Here is a 22876-nt window from a genome sequence, read left to right on the forward strand (position 1 = left end):
TGTCTATTGGAGCACCAGTTTTATAACAAGTTGATTCTCACGGACAAGTGCACGTCACATTCACGCACAACCAACGGGGCGTCGTTAGTCGGAACAGGGGCGTGGTCTTTCAGGACAAGGGCGTGGCTGATGTTTGCTGTAGCCTTTATCAACAATGTAGGGCGTGTCCTCAGCCAAGCTCTTGCTTTTTTAGTTCTTGGCTATCTTCTGTAGCTGGGTGCAACAAAATATGTTTAGAAAATGTTTTTATTTTTAAGTATTATCTAGGAAAACATTAAAAAGTTATTTCTGCAGAGAAAAAAAACATGTTTTTCTTTGTTTCTTTGGAGATGCTTCGCTTATATTAAACAAAGATTGAATGAATAATTATTTTTTTTTGCATAGACAAAACGTCAGCAGTACATTTTTGAGTCACTTGTCACTATTTTGACTATATAAACAAAACACTAACTTCAGACCATGCAATAGATACATTACACGCGATATAGTTTCAACAAATGTGTGCTAAATATTTTTAAAAATTCTGCACGTGTTTGCACCAAGACACTGCGTTCAATACAACATAAACAACAGCCAACTCAAGTCTTAGAGCAGGGTACTGTTGTGGTCAGGCAGGTTATAGCAGGGTACTGTTGTGGTCAGGCATCTTATAGCAGGGTACTGTTGTGGTCACGGAGATGGTTGGAGACAAGTGGATGAGATGGTACTAGTCCGAGTTTTGTTGACATTTCTTGGTTGCTGGTCCGTAGCAGCACAGGGTGAGTGGTTCACTAGAGCATATTGTACTGACTGTAAAGATGACATAGTGTCATGTCAGGAACTTAATTTAGATTCAACTGAGTTTGCAAATCTCATATCAGATATACACAGCATTGTCTTCTATAGTGGACAAGCCGTCAGTACCCGTTACACGTGAATTATAGGCCTATATATTTTATTGTTCTACTTGTTTAAAAAAAATATTTAAAAAGTATTGGTCAAAACTTATAACGCTATGTACTTTACTATACGTTGAACGATATTAGCGACAAAGCAGAGAAATAACTAAATAGCTAAAAACTTCCGACACATAAAATAACATAGACTACCAATACCTATTAGAGAAATATCATTTGTCAACACAACACCATATTAAATGCACACACTGATTAAGTGGCTTAAAATTTAAAGACAAATGATTTTTTTTAAAAACCTGGCTGTTCAATGGTAGTTATGTTGTTTTTGTCAGAGGCGTAGCTAGGGGAGGGAGCGTGGGGCGACCGCCCCGCTCGCCGACAACAAAGGGCGCAAAATCGGCTAGAAAAATAAAATAACAAGCTTATTCCGAGCTGCATTACACTCAAATTTAAGAAAATAGAAACTACTTGGTTCTACGGACGGCTTTCTACAAACTACTTGTGTGATACAGGGAAAAAACTATTAACGGTGACTGATGTGTGTGAAGGGGGTCCTTTTTCACTAAACGTGATTTAAGATGTAAATATGGGGGGGGGGGGGGGCAATATTGATAGTTCACCCGGGGCCGAAAGGGTTGCTACGCATCTGATTTTTGTCTTTGAAAAAACGCCAATTTCGGCTGAGCATGGGTCTGACTACACTATCCCTTTATATACTAAGTAGACAGAAAAAGGTGAACTCTACTTACCTGCCCCGTGCCCTGCCAAGCCCCGTTACGCAACTTTAACATTCACATCTAAAAAAAAAATTGAAAAAAAAATTAATCATTGTCGTGGTGTCTCCAACCCGTACCACCTGCATGGTAACTATTACACTATCACCTCAGTTATTTAGGCACTACAGCGTAGGAGCATAATAAGTGCGGTACTTTACTTAGATTTAGAGTCAGCGTCGATTACTTCAATTGGAATTTTATTAAAAAATTAGGCAATTCCATAGCTAAACAAAGATTTATATAAAATAATTAATGTCTAAAATAGTTTAGTATAGAAACTCATTATTTGAATAGATTCTAGATCTAGATAGACCTAGAGTCTAGATCTAGAATCTACGGCTGGTTTAACTCTCGTTTTTTTCAGTAGCTCTAGAATGCTCTAGATCTAGATCTTAATCTAGAATGTAAATAGATAATGTAAATGTTATAAGTTTAGGCCGGGAAATTGTATACATTTCATAGCGTACGTTTGATATGTAGATCTAAATCAAATTGAAGCAAATATTTCATTTCTTTATATTCTAAAATTGGAAGATGACGTCATTAGTTTTGTGTTCTTTCCTTCCTTTAAACATGTGGCTTGTGACATCATTGTTTATTGCGTTCTTGTCAGGACAATAAACACTTTAGTTAGAAATCTGTTTTTACATTCGAATACACTTTTATTTTTGTTTTCCTTTTTTAAATAAAATTTAGTTTAAACATGTATAACATCCACCATATTATTTTCAACAACAGTCCGTATCTTTAAGTTCTCCATATATCGCTGAACATACTGATAACATTGTCAAAAATTATTGCGGACAGAGAGAAAGAAGTGTGCGCATGAACTTTTATATATTAGGATCGCAAGCTACCTATCGGGTTTTAAAGCAAATGTTTTAATCATATGTGGAGTCAACTTACTAAAAGAGGAAACAAAACAAGTAAAAAAAATATTTAAAAAATTAGCTTTCAATTACATTGAATTTTTTTAAAAAATAAAAATAAATTTATTTTACTTAATACAACCATTTATGGCTCTTGAAGTGTATTTTATTTCTTATCACATTTTTAGTGTTTACAGCCTATTATTATAAAGGTTTTTTATTTGTTTTTTAATGGTGTCTATAGTAAATAAGTCAAGGCGGATGAATGGGGGTAAATGTTGTTTATTCTTTGTACCCTGTCCCTATCGTCCTTGTTCAGTTCTGTTGTGGTGAGTTTAGTCAGTCACGTCATATTCCAGCTTGTATCTGTTTATGTACGTGTATATAAGGTGTGTGAGAACGTGGGTGATTGTATCATTTTAGTCCAGTATATAAAATGTGGGAGTGTGTGGGCTTGTATCAGTTTAGTCCAGTATATAAGGTGTGTGTAAGTGTGTGGGCTTGTATCAGTTTAGTCCAGTATATAAGGTGTGTGGGTGTGTGGGCTTGTATCAGTTTAGTCCAGTATATAAGGTGTGTGGGTGTGTGGGCTTGTATCAGTTTAGTCCAGTATATAAGGTGTGTGAGTGTGTGGGCTTGTATCAGTTTAGTCCAGTATATAAGGTGTGGGAGTGTGTGGGCTTGTATCAGTTTAGTCCAGTATATAAGGTGTGTGGGTATGTGAGTGTGGGATTGTATCTGTTTAGTCCAGTATATAAGGTGTGGGAGTGTGTGGGCTTGTATCAGTTTAGTCCAGTATATAAGGTGTGGGAGTGTGTGGGCTTGTATCAGTTTAGTCCAGTATATAAGGTGTGTGGGTGTTTGGGCTTGTATCAGTTTAGTCCAGTATATAAGGTGTGGGAGTGTGTGGGCTTGTATCAGTTTAGTCCAGTATATAATGTGGGTGAGAACGTGTGGGATTGGCTCATTTACAAGGTAAGTGTAAGTTAGGGTCCTAGGTGCTTTGACCATAGGGGGTTTGACCACAGCGGAGCTTTGACCACAGCGGTGTATAATATATAGATTTTAAAATAGAAATTATAAACTGATATTTTAATTTAAATTTATGATACAATTAATACCATGTTATACATGTTTCCTGAAAATCCATTAATAGAAATTATTATGAACTAAAATAGTCACGAACGGTATTTTAGTCTCCACATAAAGTCTGGTGCTAGACCTCACAGATTTATTTTAAATATAAATGGAACACAAATAATGCGACATATAACAAGTTTCACAAATAAATAATGTAGATGTACTTGAAAATACATAGTATATATAAAGGATCAAAGACCCTATGTGTCAAAACACCCATGATCAAAGCCGGAAACAGCGCTTGTGATCAAACACTCGTTGATAGACCACCTACGCACTGGATCACCTATTTAAGCGTGTCCGTGTGTTTACAGCATTACCATTCAATCAAGGATACGCCACTCCTTCCGTATTAAATATTAATCCATTTGTTGACGTTTCACGTGAAAATTTAATAGCCTAAAAGTTTTAAATTGGCATGCTGAACATTATTTTAAAGTCAGTAAAACGAATCCGTTTGGTATTTATCGTGTTGTATTTGAGTACCCTCGTTTCAATGGTACCAATAAATCTATTTAAAAAGCTAAAATAAGCCCATTATTATTCAGGATAATACAACCATAATAAAAGATTTGTTTACAGTTTCCTTATCTTACCTGACAGCTCCGAGCAGAGAAATAGTCCATCCAAGTGTAGTTAATGCGGGTGGGGACTACACCGTGTCGTGTAACTCTGATCTGGCTGGAGTGCCAGGCAAGGGACAGAACCTAGGCTTGTATTCTATGTCTATTGGATGGTCGAATGGAATAGAGGAGCTAGAAACTTACATAAGATACAGAATTTACGACAAGTTAATTTACTATGTAAGTCGTTAAGGAGTACATAAGGATCGATTGCCAATACGTTAATTAGGAAAATAAGACTTCTGATGACCAAGGGCGTATTACATAATGATCAAATATTTTTAAATTGTGAAAATCGATTTCACCAGTGCTGCTATAAATGGTTTCTGTAATCAAAATTAAATAATGGCGGCTGATTAACCCTGACAGTTCCACTAAAGCCAAGTTGGTTATTAAAAATAAATTGAATGAAAGACCTCATTAGACCTTACGATCCATTGGTCAGATTAATTTGTTTCTTGACCACGGCATATAAAAGAATGGTGTGGTCAGCACTAGCCCCAAGCCGCCTATTATTTCCCAACGTAAATCAGGTACCCATTGGAGCTGATTGGACTCTGGGACGTACTACTATTAGTTTTATATTGTGGGGCCTACTGTAAGTAGCTAGATCAAGTGAGCTCTGTTAGTTCATGCTAGTTAAGGGAAGCGACCGAAGCGCACCGTTCAACCCGACATCTTCGCGCTTTGCCAGTTAGTCGGAGTACGGTGTATGGAGGCCGGCCTGGCTAATGGGAGCAAAACTCCTGAGCCGGTGATCCGTGTCATTTGAGTTAATGCTAGTGACATTTGATCTCGATGTGTATACACTTTATTGACATGTAAACGATGCCTTCATTTCTCGTGTAGCGAAAAGAAACCAACACAGCCCCTTCTTCTGTGAAGCTCTGGAAATTTAAAGTAACAGGCCCGGACAAAGTGGATGACCGTGGTGTACCTGATAGAGATGCAGTCAATATCACAATGACGGCGACAAAGGTCAAACGACAAGAGTCTGGCATCTTTTGTTGCAACGTTTCTTACCAAGATTTGATTGACGATACTCGCAGAGTATCTGCATGCCAGACGATAACCGGTAAGTTATGTTTCCAGTTAGTCAAAAAGTGGACTAAAAATTCCAGTCTCACCTCTCATTTATCTATGTTAGCCCTGTCAGGGGGGATAACTACTATCTTCCAAGGCTTATCTAAACTATCCGGTCAGTGCAAAATTGGCAAAACCCACGGTGGTTAAACCCTAACCTTAATCTTATGCTAAAAATAAAACAAAAAAACCTTAATAATTTATAAAATTTATTACATAAAAAATAAGAACTAATTTTTAATGAAAAGATGTAAATAAAAACAAAACAAAACACCTAATCGGACTACAATCCTGAAAAGAGAACAAATACACGAAAATCATATAAAATGGTTAAATACAAGGCATCAGAATGACCCCATTGAAAAGCAAAAGGATATTGTACAAATTGAATCTTCCAATAAATGAAGACAATATTTAAATCTGACAAGTAGTCTTCACAAGACAAACTCAAAAAAACAACCTGGAATATAATTACCAGGACACTTAGCACTAAAGTACTAACTCAAATGACACAGTTAGTTATCAGCCTCAACATAAGGCTCACGTAAAATAGAATACATACTATTAACTTCCCTGCTCATCTATAGTGACTGGAATAAACTTAACACTCCCCTGGGGACCAACAAAGATCACCCCAAGAAGTGAAAGTTGACTACTATATAGAATGGCATAAAACAGTATTAAACAACTCACAAGTAAAATAACCCAACACAACAGTCAGGAATGAACCATAACTGTGGGTCAGGCGTCAATAAAACTTATCCCTGGCTTAACACAAGCCCAAGGGATACAACTAATCAAAACCAATGTTGTGAATAATTCCCACACAGGAGGTTACAGGCCTGAGCCTAAATATTAACCAAACATAAAATTAGAGACTTTATACTTAAGTCTAGCTGCCCCACGTGGTCAGACCACAACGGTGACAACAAGCAAATACATGGACAGAAAAGTTAGCCCATGGCCTACAAGTAAATACATGGACAGAAAAGTTAGCCCATGGCCTGCAAGCAAATACATGGACAGAAAAGTTAGCCCATGGCCAACAAGCAAATACATGGACAGAAAAGTTAGCCCATGGCCTACAAGCAAATACATGGACAGAAAAGTTAGCCCATGGCCTACAAGCAAATACATGGACAGAAAAGTTAGCCCATGGCCTACAAGCAAATACATGGACAGAAAAGTTAGCCCATGGCCTACAAGCAAATACAAGGACAGAAAAGTTAGCCCATGGCCTACAAGCAAATACATGGACAGAAAAGTTAGCCCATGGCCAACAAGCAAATACATGGACAGAAAAGTTAGCCCATGGCCAACAAGCAAATACATGGAGAGAAAAGTTAGCCCATGGCCAACAAGCAAATACATGGACAGAAAAGTTAGCCCATGGCCAAGAAGCAAATACATGGACAGAAAAGTTAGCCCATGGCCAACAAGCAAATACATGGACAGAAAAGTTAGCCCATGGCCAACAAGCAAATACATGGACAGAAAAGTTAGCACATGGCCAACAAGCATCATAAAACAGAAACAAAATAGCAACCATCTTATCAGGCTGCAGAAATGAAACAACAGTAAAACAAATGGATGGTGCAGTGCTGACTTTTTATGCTTCGGATGGTCTAGGCTCTGACCACACAGACACCTCCCTCATCCCCATGGCTTTCAAATGTCACGTTGAAACATCTGCCCTGAACTGACATCCACACACCTCGCACACTACACGTCAACAAATAGTCCCTAATCCACTGATTATAAACAACACGCCACGAAACATAAGCAAGAATTATACAAAAAGACACTTAATATAAATATTGACAACAATATAAACAAAATATATACAAACTAGCCGTAGACGTTGCAGTTATACAGGGGTGCCATAATACAGGACTACATAACCTATATGCACGAACAGTTTACGACATGGAACGAAATGATACATTCGCCTTTTTAGCTACAGAAAATAATAATTATAATAAGACACTCCAGCCACTCACATCTACATCATAAATCCATCCTTATACGATCTGTCCTCAAGTTGGTTTTCGTCTAATAAACGTAATGGAGTTTCAGCTCTATAGATTCAGGAGTAGTATATGGGGTCAGGAAGTGGTAGGCCTATATTGTCTCACAAATTTGATGATATCTTTAGTAGGGACGGCTCAATGCATAAGGCACTGTATCAAAAACTTGACCAAAACTTTCAGCAAGTATCGTTGAGAGTATAATCACTTGCACGTTAAACTACTGGACATTTACCATTGTGTAATAAACTAACAAAACAACGTACCGAAATAAAATCCCAGTCGTAAATTCCGGGAGGTTGGTGTCCGGGTGTGGATATCCGGGTGTAGCCTACATGTCTACAGGGTTCTACGGGAGGTTGGTGTCCGGGTGTGGATACCCGGGTGTAGCCTACATGTCTACAGGGTTCTACGGGAGGTTGGTGTACGGGTGTGGATACCCGGGTGTAGCCTACATGTCTACAGGGTTCTACGGGAGGTTGGTGTCCGGGTGTGGATACCCGGGTGTAGCCTACATGTCTACAGGGTTCTACGGGAGGTTGGTGTACGGGTGTGGATATCCGGGTGTAGCCTACATGTCTACAGGGTTCTACGGGAGGTTGGTGTCCGGGTGTGGATATCCGGGTGTAGCCTACATGTCTACAGGGTTCTACGGGAGGTTGGTGTCCGGGTGTGGATATCCGGGTGTAGCCTACATGTCTACAGGGTTCTACGGGAGGTTGGTGTCCGGGTGTGGATATCCGGGTGTAGCCTACATGTCTACAGGGTTCTACGGGAGGTTGGTGTCCGGGTGTGGATATCCGGGTGTAGCCTACATGTCTACAGGGTTCTACGGGAGGTTGGTGTCCGGGTGTGGATATCCGGGTGTAGCCTACATGTCTACAGGGTTCTACGGGAGGTTGGTGTCCGGGTGTGGATACCCGGGTGTAGCCTACATGTCTACAGGGTTCTACGGGAGGTTGGTGTCCGGGTGTGGATATCCGGGTGTAGCCTACATGTCTACAGGGTTCTACGGGAGGTTGGTGTCCGGGTGTGGATATCCGTGTGTAGCCTACATGTCTACAGGGTTCTACGGGAGGTTGGTGTCCGGGTGTAGCCTACATGTCTACAGGGTTCTACGGGAGGTTGGTGTCCGGGTGTGGATACCCGGGTGTAGCCTACATGTCTACAGGGTTCTACGGGAGGTTGGTGTCCGGGTGTGGATATCCGGGTGTAGCCTACATGTCTACAGGGTTCTACGGGAGGTTGGTGTCCGGGTGTGGATACCCGGGTGTAGCCTACATGTCTACAGGGTTCTACGGGAGGTTGGTGTCCGGGTGTGGATATCCGTGTGTAGCCTACATGTCTACAGGGTTCTACGGGAGGTTGGTGTACGGGTGTGGATACCCGGGTGTAGCCTACATGTCTACAGGGTTCTACGGGAGGTTGGTGTCCGGGTGTGGATATCCGTGTGTAGCCTACATGTCTACAGGGTTCTACGGGAGGTTGGTGTCCGGGTGTGGATATCCGTGTGTAGCCTACATGTCTACAGGGTTCTAAACCAAATAATTTCATTCGTGTGGTGTCTACTTTCATTAAGAACAAATTACTGTAAAACTACAATACATATAAATATTTTTTAAAATTGATAAAAAACGTTTTATTAGCAAGCTTTTATCTCACACTTAATTTTTCGACCAATGTTTAAAAATTTTTAAAACTTGTTTTTAAAACAAGTTAATTAAAAAAGTCTAGTGACATTTATGCGCAATTTCCTTATGTTATCTAAAAATAGCTCTGACGTATAATGCTGGGGTGCGTTCAAGCTAGAAGAACGATCGGTTTGTAGGTGTTTATGTATTTCTAAAATTTGTGATAGAACGAGAGGATATTTTTGAAAACTTTCTTTGGCAATATTGTTCTAAATTATAGCAGGAATCGATTGGTACATGTTTCAAGTCGCTAAGTGGTCTGGTTGCCGAGATATGGGCCAAAAACTGCATTTTTCGAGGTTTTTTGGCTTTTCCGGGAAATACATGAAAGAAACCCGGAATTGTTTTAGCCTATGTTCATCCTGGTAATTTGCTTAACATAATTGCTTTTGGAACTAGTCTTCGATATTGCTTCGTTGAGGAGGAGATACGACTTAAAGCTGCGGACACACATTCATCCATCCATTCATCCATCCATCCAGAAATGACGGGTTAATAAAACGCAATTCTCCAGAATGGAAATTGCGCTAAAAAAATCATTAGAATACTAACATTTTCTAAATGTTTTCTCTTGCGGGAGAGTTTAAAATAATAGTCTGTTCAAGTTTAGCTAAACTCGTAGACACGCATTACACTGGTGGTGAGGGCAGCAGCAAACATTAACCACGCCCGATTCTTGTAAGACCACGCCCCATATATATATATATATATATATATATATATATATATATATATATATATATATATATATATATATATATATATATATATATATATATATATATATATATATATATATATATATATATATATATATATATATATATATATATATGTCTGTATAAACAGACTGTTTCACTGAATTTTAGATTAATGTATTTCCTAATTTAGTAATTGAACCTATTTTAATGGAAAGTATATCCATGGTGAGACAACTAATCACATTAAAAAACAAAAAAGGGAGTAATCTCCCCTAAACTTTCTCGAATATTCTTATATAACACTATGTGGGATGGCTACTCGTGATATAGACGTGATTTTTAATTACCTAAACTTTTTAAAATAGAATAGAATCTCGTTGAAAAAAGAATTGCGCACCGAGCGAACGCGAAAACAAAATGTGCATAATCGTGCGGAATACTATTAGTGCTTTATAAATTTACATGCGGTTTTTTTTTTTTTTGAGAAATCGGAAATAGCGTAAATTACTACTTCCGGTATTTATGTATCTGAAATAGTACTCAAGTTATAGGCTTTTGAAAAATTCAAAGTAGAAAAGTCTCCACTTCCCGTTATTGGAAAGCGCTCAAAAGTTGATACGGATCTACGATTTTGATATAATACTTCAATATGAAATTTCATCAACCTAGCTGTAACGGTACTCAAGTTTTCGTGTTTACAGACACACACACACACATACACACACAGACATCCGGACAAGATTGCAAAATTATGTTTTTTCCGACTCAGGGAGATTTAAAACGTCGAGATTTGCAAAAATCTTAATTTTTTTTCACAATTACAATACTTTCTCTTAACTCTGTATATACGAGAAAGTAAAAAACACACGTTCGAACTTAATTTTGGGCCTGATATAATCATATTTTTTAAATGTTTGTATTTTTTTTAAATCAATGAAACTGCTTGTATCTAATTTTATACCTGCCGAAAATTGTGTCAATTGGTTTGTTTTATTCTTATGTGTTTTTTTATATCTATATTATTAATTTTGAATACAATCGTTCTCATAGCAGTCTTTCTTCAGTCTTTTTATCTGTCTATTTAAATAACAATTAAGAAAATTAAGTGGTCTGGTTGCCGAGATATGGGCAAAAAACTGAATTTTTTTCGAGGTTTTTTGGCTTTTCCGGGAAATACATGAAAGAAACCCGGAATTTTTATGGCCTATGCTCATTCTCGTAACTTGCTTAACATAATTGCTTTTGGAACTAGTCATCGATATTGCTTCGTTGAGGAGGAGATACGACTTAAAGCCCGGACACACATTCATCCATTCATTCATTCATTCATCCATCCATTCCCAGAAATGACGAGTTAATAAACGCAATTCTCCAGAATGGAAATTGCGCTAAAAAATTAAATGCGATATTTTAAAAGGATGTTAAAGCCTATTATAATAATAACGTTTTTTTTTTTAAATTGTTAATTTCTCAAGTTAGTTTTGTCTTTGGATACGTTGACCTTAATTTCTCCCGCTAGTTTTGTCCCTGGATACATTGACTCTGGACAATCACTGCACCAAGACGTTGCCTGAGTACCGTAGAGGTCACATCCAGAAATTAAGTGAACTCAACGTTGTCAGTTTCTGCAGGTAAACCCTGTCCACACTTCCTGCAGGTAAAACCTGTCCACTAATCCTGCAGGTAAAACCTGTCCACACATTCTGCAGGTAAAACCTGTCCACATATCCTGCAGGTAAAACCTGTATACACATCCTGCAGGTAAAACTTGTCCACACATCCTGCAGGCAAAACCTGTCCACACAACCTGCAGGCAAAACCTGTCCACACATCCTGCAGGTAAAACATGACCACACATCCTGCAGGTACAACCTGTCAAAACATCCTGCAGGTAAAACCTGTCCACTAATCCTGCAGGTAAAACTTGTCCACACATCCTGCAGGTAAAACTTGTCCACACATCCTGCAGGTAAAACATGTCCATACATTTTGTAACAAGATTCAATTTTCAAAAAAAAAAACCTTCTATCTTCGGAAACCGGTTTCAGTATTACATCAACACCTTAATATTTTGCAACTAGACCTAATGACAGACCTCCCCCCTATTCCCCACCCTCCACCCCCACCCTTCAGTAATCCAAAGGCCTATAGTCAGTGTATCCTGGATTCAAGACGTGATAGTCACACAGACCAGACATACATGGTCAAATTGTTCGAGAAACAATTTCCTAAAGAGTACGATCTTAAGCGTGCGGCATATCTGCTATGTACGAAAGGCACGACATACTGTAAGTAGACAAAAGTTGTTAGTAGACAAAACTTGTTAGTACACAAAGTTGTAAGTAGACAAAAGTTGTTAGTAGACAAAAGTTGTAAGTAGACAAAAGTTGTTAGTAGACAAAACTTGTAAGTAGACAAAAGTTGTTAGTAGACAAAACTTGTAAGTAGACAAAACTTGTAAGTAGACAAAAGTTGTAAGTAGACAAAAGTTGTTAGAAGACAGAACTTGTAAGTAGACAAAAGTTGTTAGTAGACAAAACTTGTAAGTAGACAAAACTTGTAAGTAGAAAAAAGTTGTTAGTAGACAAAAGTTGTTAGTAGACAAAAGTTGTTAGTAGACAAAAGTTGTTAGTAGACAAAACTTGTTAGTAGACAAAACTTGTAAGTAGACAAAAGTTGTTAGTAGACAAAAGTTGTTAGTAGACCAAACTTGTAAGTAGACAAAAGTTGTTAGTAGACAAAACTTGTAAGTAGACAAAAGTTGTTAGTAGACAAAACTTGTAAGTAGACAAAACTTGTAAGTAGACAAAAGTTGTTATAGACAAAAGTTGTAAGCAGACAAAAGTTGTTAGTAGACAGAACTTGTAAGTAGACAAAACTTGTAAGTAGAAAAAAGTTGTTAGTAGACAAAACTTGTAAGTAGACAAAAGCTGTTAGTAGACAAAACTTGTAAGTAGACAAAAGTTGTAAGTAGACAAAAGTTGTTAGTAGACAAAAGTTGTTAGCAGACAAAAGTTGTTAGTAGACCAAACTTGTAAGTAGACAAAAGTTGTTAGTAGACAAAACTTGTAAGTAGACAAAAGTTGTTAGTAGACAAAAGTTGTTAGTAGACAAAACTTGTAAGTAGACAAAAGTTGTTAGTAGACAAAAGTTGTTAGTAGACAAAAGTTGTTAGTAGACAAAAGTTGTTAGTAGACAAAACTTGTTAGTAGACAAAACTTGTAAGTAGACAAAAGTTGTTAGTAGACAAAAGTTGTTAGTAGACCAAACTTGTAAGTAGACAAAAGTTGTAAGTAGACAAAAGTTGTTAGTAGACAAAAGTTGTTAGCAGACAAAAGTTGTTAGTAGACCAAACTTGTAAGTAGACAAAAGTTGTTAGTAGACAAAACTTGTAAGTAGACAAAAGTTGTTAGTAGACAAAAGTTGTTAGTAGACAAAACTTGTAAGTAGACAAAAGTTGTTAGTAGACAAAAGTTGTTAGTAGACAAAAGTTGTTAGTAGACAAAAGTTGTTAGTAGACAAAACTTGTTAGTAGACAAAACTTGTAAGTAGACAAAAGTTGTTAATAGACAAAAGTTGTTAGTAGACCAAACTTGTAAGTAGACAAAAGTTGTTAGTAGACAAAAGTTGTTAGTAGACAAAACTTGTAAGTAGACAAAAGTTGTTAGTAGACAAAACTTGTAAGTAGACAAAAGTTGTTAGTAGACAAAAGTTGTTAGTAGACAAAAGTTGTTAGTAGACAAAAGTTGTTAGTAGACAAAACTTGTTAGTAGACAAAACTTGTAAGTAGACAAAAGTTGTTAGTAGACCAAACTTGTAAGTAGACAAAAGTTGTTAGTAGACAAAACTTGTAAGTAGACAAAAGTTGTTAGTAGACAAAACTTGTAAGTAGACAAAACTTGTAAGTAGACATAAGTTGTAGGTAGACAAAAGTTGTTAGAAGACAGAACTTGTAAGTAGACAAAAGTTGTTAGTAGACAAAACTTGTAAGTAGACAAAACTTGTAAGTAGAAAAAAGTTGTTAGTAGACAAAAGTTGTTAGTAGACAAAACTTGTAAGTAGACAAAACTTGTAAGTAGACAAAAGTTGTTAGTAGACAAAACTTGTAAGTAGACAAAACTTGTAAGTAGACAAAAGTTGTAAGTAGACAAAAGTTGTTAGAAGACAGAACTTGTAAGTAGACAAAAGTTGTTAGTAGACAAAACTTGTAAGTAGACAAAACTTGTAAGTAGAAAAAAGTTGTTAGTAGACAAAAGTTGTTAGTAGACAAAAGTTGTTAGTAGACAAAAGTTGTTAGTAGACAAAACTTGTTAGTAGACAAAACTTGTAAGTAGACAAAAGTTGTTAGTAGACAAAAGTTGTTAGTAGACCAAACTTGTAAGTAGACAAAAGTTGTTAGTAGACAAAACTTGTAAGTAGACAAAAGTTGTTAGTAGACAAAACTTGTAAGTAGACAAAACTTGTAAGTAGACAAAAGTTGTTATAGACAAAAGTTGTAAGCAGACAAAAGTTGTTAGTAGACAGAACTTGTAAGTAGACAAAACTTGTAAGTAGAAAAAAGTTGTTAGTAGACAAAACTTGTAAGTAGACAAAAGCTGTTAGTAGACAAAACTTGTAAGTAGACAAAAGTTGTAAGTAGACAAAAGTTGTTAGTAGACAAAAGTTGTTAGCAGACAAAAGTTGTTAGTAGACCAAACTTGTAAGTAGACAAAAGTTGTTAGTAGACAAAACTTGTAAGTAGACAAAAGTTGTTAGTAGACAAAAGTTGTTAGTAGACAAAACTTGTAAGTAGACAAAAGTTGTTAGTAGACAAAAGTTGTTAGTAGACAAAAGTTGTTAGTAGACAAAAGCTGTTAGTAGACAAAACTTGTTAGTAGACAAAACTTGTAAGTAGACAAAAGTTGTTAGTAGACAAAAGTTGTTAGTAGACCAAACTTGTAAGTAGACAAAAGTTGTAAGTAGACAAAAGTTGTTAGTAGACAAAAGTTGTTAGCAGACAAAAGTTGTTAGTAGACCAAACTTGTAAGTAGACAAAAGTTGTTAGTAGACAAAACTTGTAAGTAGACAAAAGTTGTTAGTAGACAAAAGTTGTTAGTAGACAAAACTTGTAAGTAGACAAAAGTTGTTAGTAGACAAAAGTTGTTAGTAGACAAAAGTTGTTAGTAGACAAAAGTTGTTAGTAGACAAAACTTGTTAGTAGACAAAACTTGTAAGTAGACAAAAGTTGTTAGTAGACAAAAGTTGTTAGTAGACAAAACTTGTAAGTAGACAAAACTTGTAAGTAGACAAAAGTTGTAAGTAGACAAAAGTTGTTAGAAGACAGAACTTGTAAGTAGACAAAAGTTGTTAGTAGACAAAACTTGTAAGTAGACAAAACTTGTAAGTAGAAAAAAGTTGTTAGTAGACAAAAGTTGTTAGTAGACAAAAGTTGTTAGTAGACAAAAGTTGTTAGTAGACAAAACTTGTTAGTAGACAAAACTTGTAAGTAGACAAAAGTTGTTAGTAGACAAAAGTTGTTAGTAGACCAAACTTGTAAGTAGACAAAAGTTGTTAGTAGACAAAACTTGTAAGTAGACAAAAGTTGTTAGTAGACAAAACTTGTAAGTAGACAAAACTTGTAAGTAGACAAAAGTTGTTATAGACAAAAGTTGTAAGCAGACAAAAGTTGTTAGTAGACAGAACTTGTAAGTAGACAAAACTTGTAAGTAGAAAAAAGTTGTTTGTAGACAAAACTTGTAAGTAGACAAAAGCTGTTAGTAGACAAAACTTGTAAGTAGACAAAAGTTGTAAGTAGACAAAAGTTGTTAGTAGACCAAACTTGTAAGTAGACAAAAGTTGTAAGTAGACAAAAGTTGTTAGTAGACAAAAGTTGTTAGCAGACAAAAGTTGTTAGTAGACCAAACTTGTAAGTAGACAAAAGTTGTTAGTAGACAAAACTTGTAAGTAGACAAAAGTTGTTAGTAGACAAAAGTTGTTAGTAGACAAAACTTGTAAGTAGACAAAAGTTGTTAGTAGACAAAAGTTGTTAGTAGACAAAAGTTGTTAGTAGACAAAAGTTGTTAGTAGACAAAACTTGTTAGTAGACAAAACTTGTAAGTAGACAAAAGTTGTTAGTAGACAAAAGTTGTTAGTAGACAAAACTTGTAAGTAGACAAAACTTGTAAGTAGACAAAAGTTGTTAGTAGACAAAAGTTGTTAGAAGACAGAACTTGTAAGTAGACAAAAGTTGTTAGTAGACAAAACTTGTAAGTAGACAAAACTTGTAAGTAGAAAAAAGTTGTTAGTAGACAAAAGTTGTTAGTAGACAAAAGTTGTTAGTAGACAAAAGTTGTTAGTAGACAAAACTTGTTAGTAGACAAAACTTGTAAGTAGACAAAAGTTGTTAGTAGACAAAAGTTGTTAGTAGACCAAACTTGTAAGTAGACAAAAGTTGTTAGTAGACAAAACTTGTAAATAGACAAAAGTTGTTAGTAGACAAAACTTGTAAGTAGACAAAACTTGTAAGTAGACAAAAGTTGTTATAGACAAAAGTTGTAAGCAGACAAAAGTTGTTAGTAGACAGAACTTGTAAGTAGACAAAACTTGTAAGTAGAAAAAAGTTGTTAGTAGACAAAACTTGTAAGTAGACAAAAGCTGTTAGTAGACAAAACTTGTAAGTAGACAAAAGTTGTAAGTAGACAAAAGTTGTTAGTAGACAAAAGTTGTTAGCAGACAAAAGTTGTTAGTAGACCAAACTTGTAAGTAGACAAAAGTTGTTAGTAGACAAAACTTGTAAGTAGACAAAAGTTGTTAGTAGACAAAAGTTGTTAGTAGACAAAACTTGTAAGTAGACAAAAGTTGTTAGTAGACAAAAGTTGTTAGTAGACAAAAGTTGTTAGTAGACAAAAGTTGTTAGTAGACAAAACTTGTTAGTAGACAAAACTTGTAAGTAGACAAAAGTTGTTAGTAGACAAAAGTTGTTAGTAGACCAAACTTGTAAGTAGACAAAAGTTGTAAGTAGACAAAAGTTGTTAGTAGACAAAAGTTGTTAGCAGACAAAAGTTGTTAGTAGACCAAACTTGTAAGTAGACAAAAGTTGTTAGTAGACAAAACTTGTAAGTAGACAAAAGTTGTTAGTAGACAAAAGTTGTTAGTAGACAAAACTTGTAAGTAGACAAAAGTTGTTAGTAGACAAAAGTTGTTAGTAGACAAAAGTTGTTAGTAGACAAAAGTTGTTAGTAGACAAAACTTGTTAGTAGACAAAACTTGTAAGTAGACAAAAGTTGTTAGTAGACAAAAGTTGTTAGTAGACCAAACTTGTAAGTAGACAAAAGTTGTTAGTAGACAAAAGTTGTTAGTAGACAAAACTTGTAAGTAGACAAAAGTTGTTAGTAGACAAAACTTGTAAGTAGACAAAAGTTGTTAGTAGACAAAAGTTGTTAGTAGACAAAAGTTGTTAGTAGACAAAAGTTGTTAGTAGACAAAACTTGTTAGTAGACAAAACTTGTAAGTAGACAAAAGTTGTTACTAGACAAAAGTTGTTAGTAGACCAAACTTGTAAGTAGACAAAAATTGTTAGTAGACAAAACTTGTAAGTAGACAAAAGTTGTTAGTAGACAAAACTTGTAAGTAGACAAAACTTGTAAGTAGACAAAAGTTGTAGGTAGACAAAAGTTGTTAGAAGACAGAACTTGTAAGTAGACAAAAGTTGTTAGTAGACAAAACTTGTAAGTAGACAAAACTTGTAAGTAGAAAAAAGTTGTTAGTAGACAAAAGTTGTTAGTAGACAAAACTTGTAAGTAGACAAAACTTGTAAGTAGACAAAAGTTGTTAGTAGACAAAACTTGTAAGTAGACAAAACTTGTAAGTAGACAAAAGTTGTAAGTAGACAAAAGTTGTTAGAAGACAGAACTTGTAAGTAGACAAAAGTTGTTAGTAGACAAAACTTGTAAGTAGACAAAACTTGTAAGTAGAAAAAAGTTGTTAGTAGACAAAAGTTGTTAGTAGACAAAAGTTGTTAGTAGACAAAAGTTGTTAGTAGACAAAACTTGTTAGTAGACAAAACTTGTAAGTAGACAAAAGTTGTTAGTAGACAAAAGTTGTTAGTAGACCAAACTTGTAAGTAGACAAAAGTTGTTAGTAGACAAAACTTGTAAGTAGACAAAAGTTGTTAGTAGACAAAACTTGTAAGTAGACAAAACTTGTAAGTAGACAAAAGTTGTTATAGACAAAAGTTGTAAGCAGACAAAAGTTGTTAGTAGACAGAACTTGTAAGTAGACAAAACTTGTAAGTAGAAAAAAGTTGTTAGTAGACAAAACTTGTAAGTAGACAAAAGCTGTTAGTAGACAAAACTTGTAAGTAGACAAAAGTTGTAAGTAGACAAAAGTTGTTAGTAGACAAAAGTTGTTAGCAGACAAAAGTTGTTAGTAGACCAAACTTGTAAGTAGACAAAAGTTGTTAGTAGACAAAACTTGTAAGTAGACAAAAGTTGTTAGTAGACAAAAGTTGTTAGTAGACAAAACTTGTAAGTAGACAAAAGTTGTTAGTAGACAAAAGTTGTTAGTAGACAAAAGTTGTTAGTAGACAAAAGTTGTTAGTAGACAAAACTTGTTAGTAGACAAAACTTGTAAGTAGACAAAAGTTGTAAGTAGACAAAAGTTGTTAGTAGACAAAAGTTGTTAGCAGACAAAAGTTGTTAGTAGACCAAACTTGTAAGTAGACAAAAGTTGTTAGTAGACAAAACTTGTAAGTAGACAAAAGTTGTTAGTAGACAAAAGTTGTTAGTAGACAAAACTTGTAAGTAGACAAAAGTTGTTAGTAGACAAAAGTTGTTAGTAGACAAAAGTTGTTAGTAGACAAAACTTGTTAGTAGACAAAACTTGTAAGTAGACAAAAGTTGTTAGTAGACAAAAGTTGTTAGTAGACCAAACTTGTAAGTAGACAAAAGTTGTTAGTAGACAAAAGTTGTTAGTAGACAAAACTTGTAAGTAGACAAAAGTTGTTAGTAGACAAAACTTGTAAGTAGACAAAAGTTGTTAGTAGACAAAAGTTGTTAGTAGACAAAAGTTGTTAGTAGACAAAAGTTGTTAGTAGACAAAACTTGTTAGTAGACAAAACTTGTAAGTAGACAAAAGTTGTTAGTAGACAAAAGTTGTTAGTAGACCAAACTTGTAAGTAGACAAAAGTTGTTAGTAGACAAAACTTGTAAGTAGACAAAAGTTGTTAGTAGACAAAACTTGTAAGTAGACAAAACTTGTAAGTAGACAAAAGTTGTAGGTAGACAAAAGTTGTTAGAAGACAGAACTTGTAAGTAGACAAAAGTTGTTAGTAGACAAAACTTGTAAGTAGACAAAACTTGTAAGTAGAAAAAAGTTGTTAGTAGACAAAAGTTGTTAGTAGACAAAACTTGTAAGTAGACAAAACTTGTAAGTAGACAAAAGTTGTTAGTAGACAAAACTTGTAAGTAGACAAAAGTTGTTAGTAGACAAAAGTTGTTAGTAGACAAAAGTTGTTAGTAGACAAAAGTTGTTAGTAGACAAAACTTGTTAGTAGACAAAACTTGTAAGTAGACAAAAGTTGTTAGTAGACAAAAGTTGTTAGTAGACAGAACTTGTAAGTAGAAAAAAGTTGTTAGTAGACAGAACTTGTAAGTAGACAAAAGTTGTTAATAGACAGAACTTGTAAGTAGACAAAACTTGTAAGTAGACAAAAGTTGTAAGTAGACAAAAGTTGTTAGTAGACAGAACTTGTAAGTCAGTGTTACAAGATTTCATGTCATGGCTCAGTTTTACAAGATGTCATGTCATGGGTCAGTGTTACAAGATGTCATGTCATGTCTCGGTGTTACAAGATGTCATGTCATGGGTAGGTCAGTGTTCCAAAGATGTCATGTCATGGGTCAGTGTTACAAGATGTCATGTCATGGGTCAGTGTTACAAGATGTCATGTCATGGGTCAGTGTTACAAGATGTCATGTCATGGGTCAGTGTTACAAGATGTCGTGTCATGGCTCAGTGTTACAAGATGTCATGTCATGGGTAGGTCAGTGTTCCAAAGATGTCATGTCATGGGTCAGTGTTACAAGATGTCATGTCATGGGTCAGTGTTACAAGATGTTATGTCATGGCTCAGTGTTACAAGATGTCATGTCATGGGTAGGTCAGTGTTCCAAAGATGTCATGTCATGGGTCAGTGTTACAAGATGTCATGTCATGGGTAGTGTTACAAGATGTCATGTCATGGGTCAGTGTTACAAGATGTCATGTCATGGGTCAGTGTTACAAGATGTCATGTCATGGGTCAGTGTTACAAGATGTCATGTCATGTCTCAGCGTTACAAGATGTCATGTCATGGCTCAGTGTTACAAGATGTCATGTCATGGCTCAGTGTTACAAGATGTTATGTTATGGCTCAGTGTTACATGATGTCATGGGTCTGTGTTACAAGATGTCATGTCATGGGTCAGTGTTACAAGATGTCATGTCATGGCTCAGTGTTACAAGATGTCATGTCATGGGTCAGTGTTACAAGATGTCATGTCATGGGTCAGTGTTACAAGATGTCATGTCATGGCTCAGTGTTACAAGATGTCATGTCATGGCTCAGTGTTACAAGATGTTATGTTATGGCTCAGTGTTACATGATGTCATGGGTCAGTGTTACAAGATGTCATGTCATGGGTCAGTGTTACAAGATGTCATGTCATAAATCAGTGTTACAAAATGTCATGTCATGGGTCAGTGTTACAAGATGTCATGTCATGGGTCAGTGTTACAAAATGTCATGTTATGGGTCAGTGTTACAAAATGTCATGTCATGGGTCAGTGTTTACAAGATGTCATGGGTCAGTGTTACAAGATGTCATGTCATGGGTCAGTGTTACAAGATGTCATGTCATGGGTTAGTGTTACAAGATGTCATGGGTCAGTGTTACAAAATGTCATGTAATTGACAACTACTCAACACGTGTCTTGTAGAAATATTTTAAAGTGTGTACACAAGTGACCAGTGTTGTCAGATGTCATTACTTTATGCAGTGTCAAAGTTCGCTTCATTTGACTACAAAGTTTTAAATGACTGCGAGATGTCCGCTGACATTGACCAATGCGAGATCGAAGCCACCTCGGCCGAGAGATTACAAAACTTAACGGCAGCCTTTGCCTCCAACAACCAAGCGGATATCGAGAGACATTCATGCAAGTGGGTTCAATCTTTTTGTTTCTTTACTTTCAATCTAAAATAAGAGATTTCAGAATTCTTTCCTCAAGAAGGTTTATTGTTTTTGTTCTCATACTATTTCTTGATTTTTTTAAAATATTGCTTAAACAATTGACAAACATACTAAAAGTGTAATATTTTGTATGTGGCATTTTTTTCAACTTTAACAGATTTAAAATGATTTTATCAAACTACAACTACCTATTTTAACGTCTGTCCTTACGTCTGTCATCACTTTTTCATAAATAACTGTCGTGATGTCTATGGTTATGTTAAATTTTTTTGACTGCCTTTAATGCACCACTACCGCAAGATTTTGTACCAAAGTATAGATCTAGGTGAAAGTGTAAAATCAATGCATCTTGATAAAAAACATTAAAATTAGACAAGAATCCATAAAGTATATCCAAATGGAACCAAACCTCTAACATGTTCCCTATTTCTGTTCCCCAGACTGTCACTAGACTACATGAAGTGTATCCAAGCCCTGTACACCAAATGGAACCAAACCACTAACATGTTCCCTGTTTCTGTTCCCCAGACTGTCACTAGACTACATGAAGTGTATCCAAGCCCAGTACACCAAATGGAACCAAACCTCTAACATGTTCCCTGTTTCTGTTCCCCAGACTGTCAATAGACTACATGAAGTGTATCCAAGCCCAGTACACCAAATGTAATAAGGATTTTGAGGACTTTTTTATCTATCAGTTTGCTCGCCTTGGCCAGTAAGTTACATCAATTACATCTAGCTGATTTATTTCGCTTAACATGGAAATTTACGATTTGTTTTTGGGGGAGATTTCAAACGTTTTCATAAAAAACAAATTTTCCCTACTTTACCTTAGCGTCCAATGTTTGTATCTTGACTTACCTCAGCGTCCAATGTTTGTATCTTGACTTACCTTAGCGTCCAATGTTTGTATCTTGACTTATCTTAGCGTCCAATGTTTGTATCTTGACTTACCCAAGCGTCCAATGTTTGTATCTTGACTTATCTTAGCGTCCAATGTTTGTATCTTGACTTACCCAAGCGTCCAATGTTTGTATCTTGACTTATCTTAGCGTCCAATGTTTGTATCTTGACTTACCCCAGCGTCCAATGTTTGTATCTTGACTTATCTTAGCGTCCAATGTTTGTATCTTGACTTACCCAAGCGTCCAATGTTTGTATCTTGACTTATCTTAGCGTCCAATGTTTGTATCTTGACTTACCCCAGCGTCCAATGTTTGTATCTTGACTTACCTCAGCGTCCAATGTTTGTATCTTGACTTACCTTAGCGTCCAATGTTTGTATCTTGACTTATCTCAGCGTCCAATTTTTGTATCTCGCCTTGACCAGATTCTAACGGTTTGTTTCTCAGAGACTGTCTATTGGAGCACCAGTTTTACAACAAGTTGATTCTCACAGAAAAGTGCACGTCACTATCACGCTCAACCAACGGGGCGTGGTCAGTCGGAACAGGGGCGTGGTCTATCAGGACAAGGGCGTGGCTGATGTTTGCTGTAGCCTTTGTTAATAGTGTAGGGCGTGTCCATATGCTCAGATAAAATCTGGCTTGTTTAGTTCTTGGCTATCTTCTGTAGCTGGGTGCAACAAAATATGTTTAGAAAATGTTTTTATTTTTAAGTATTATCTAGGAAAACATTAAAAAGTTTAATCTCTAAATAAACATGGACCAGGATTTTTATAAATTTTTTAAGCCTCTTTGGGGAAAACGTTAACAAGTTTAAGCAGTTAATTATTGTTTACTTGATTTTTAATTGATGCATTGTTTAATTTATGCTGACAGTTACATTTTGGACTGGTGTCGGTTAGCTGTTGAGTGAAATAGCTATCTGTTAGTATTGTGTAACGTGATCGTAGGACA

The 22876-nt window shown here is 35.8% G+C and overlaps 2 protein-coding genes across 2 annotated transcripts in view; both read left to right on the forward strand.

The window, feature by feature from the left end:
* The window catches only part of LOC131946830 (uncharacterized), an 83875-nt gene that overhangs the window by 35604 nt on the left and 25395 nt on the right, over positions 1-22876 (forward strand). The window lies entirely within an intron of this gene.
* On the forward strand, positions 607-22672 carry LOC131946928 (uncharacterized). Its single transcript, XM_059307979.1, has 8 exons — positions 607-758; positions 4285-4484; positions 5154-5379; positions 11326-11437; positions 11940-12094; positions 20824-20986; positions 21634-21732; positions 22370-22672. Exons 1-8 carry the CDS (start codon positions 701-703, stop codon positions 22554-22556), a joined length of 1200 nt encoding a protein of 399 aa, XP_059163962.1. The 5' UTR covers positions 607-700; the 3' UTR covers positions 22557-22672.

Source organism: Physella acuta, unplaced genomic scaffold (genome assembly GCF_028476545.2).
Source record: "Physella acuta isolate Inbredline_101_S28 unplaced genomic scaffold, ASM2847654v3 ptg000054l, whole genome shotgun sequence".
Lineage (NCBI taxonomy): Eukaryota > Metazoa > Mollusca > Gastropoda > Physidae > Physella > Physella acuta.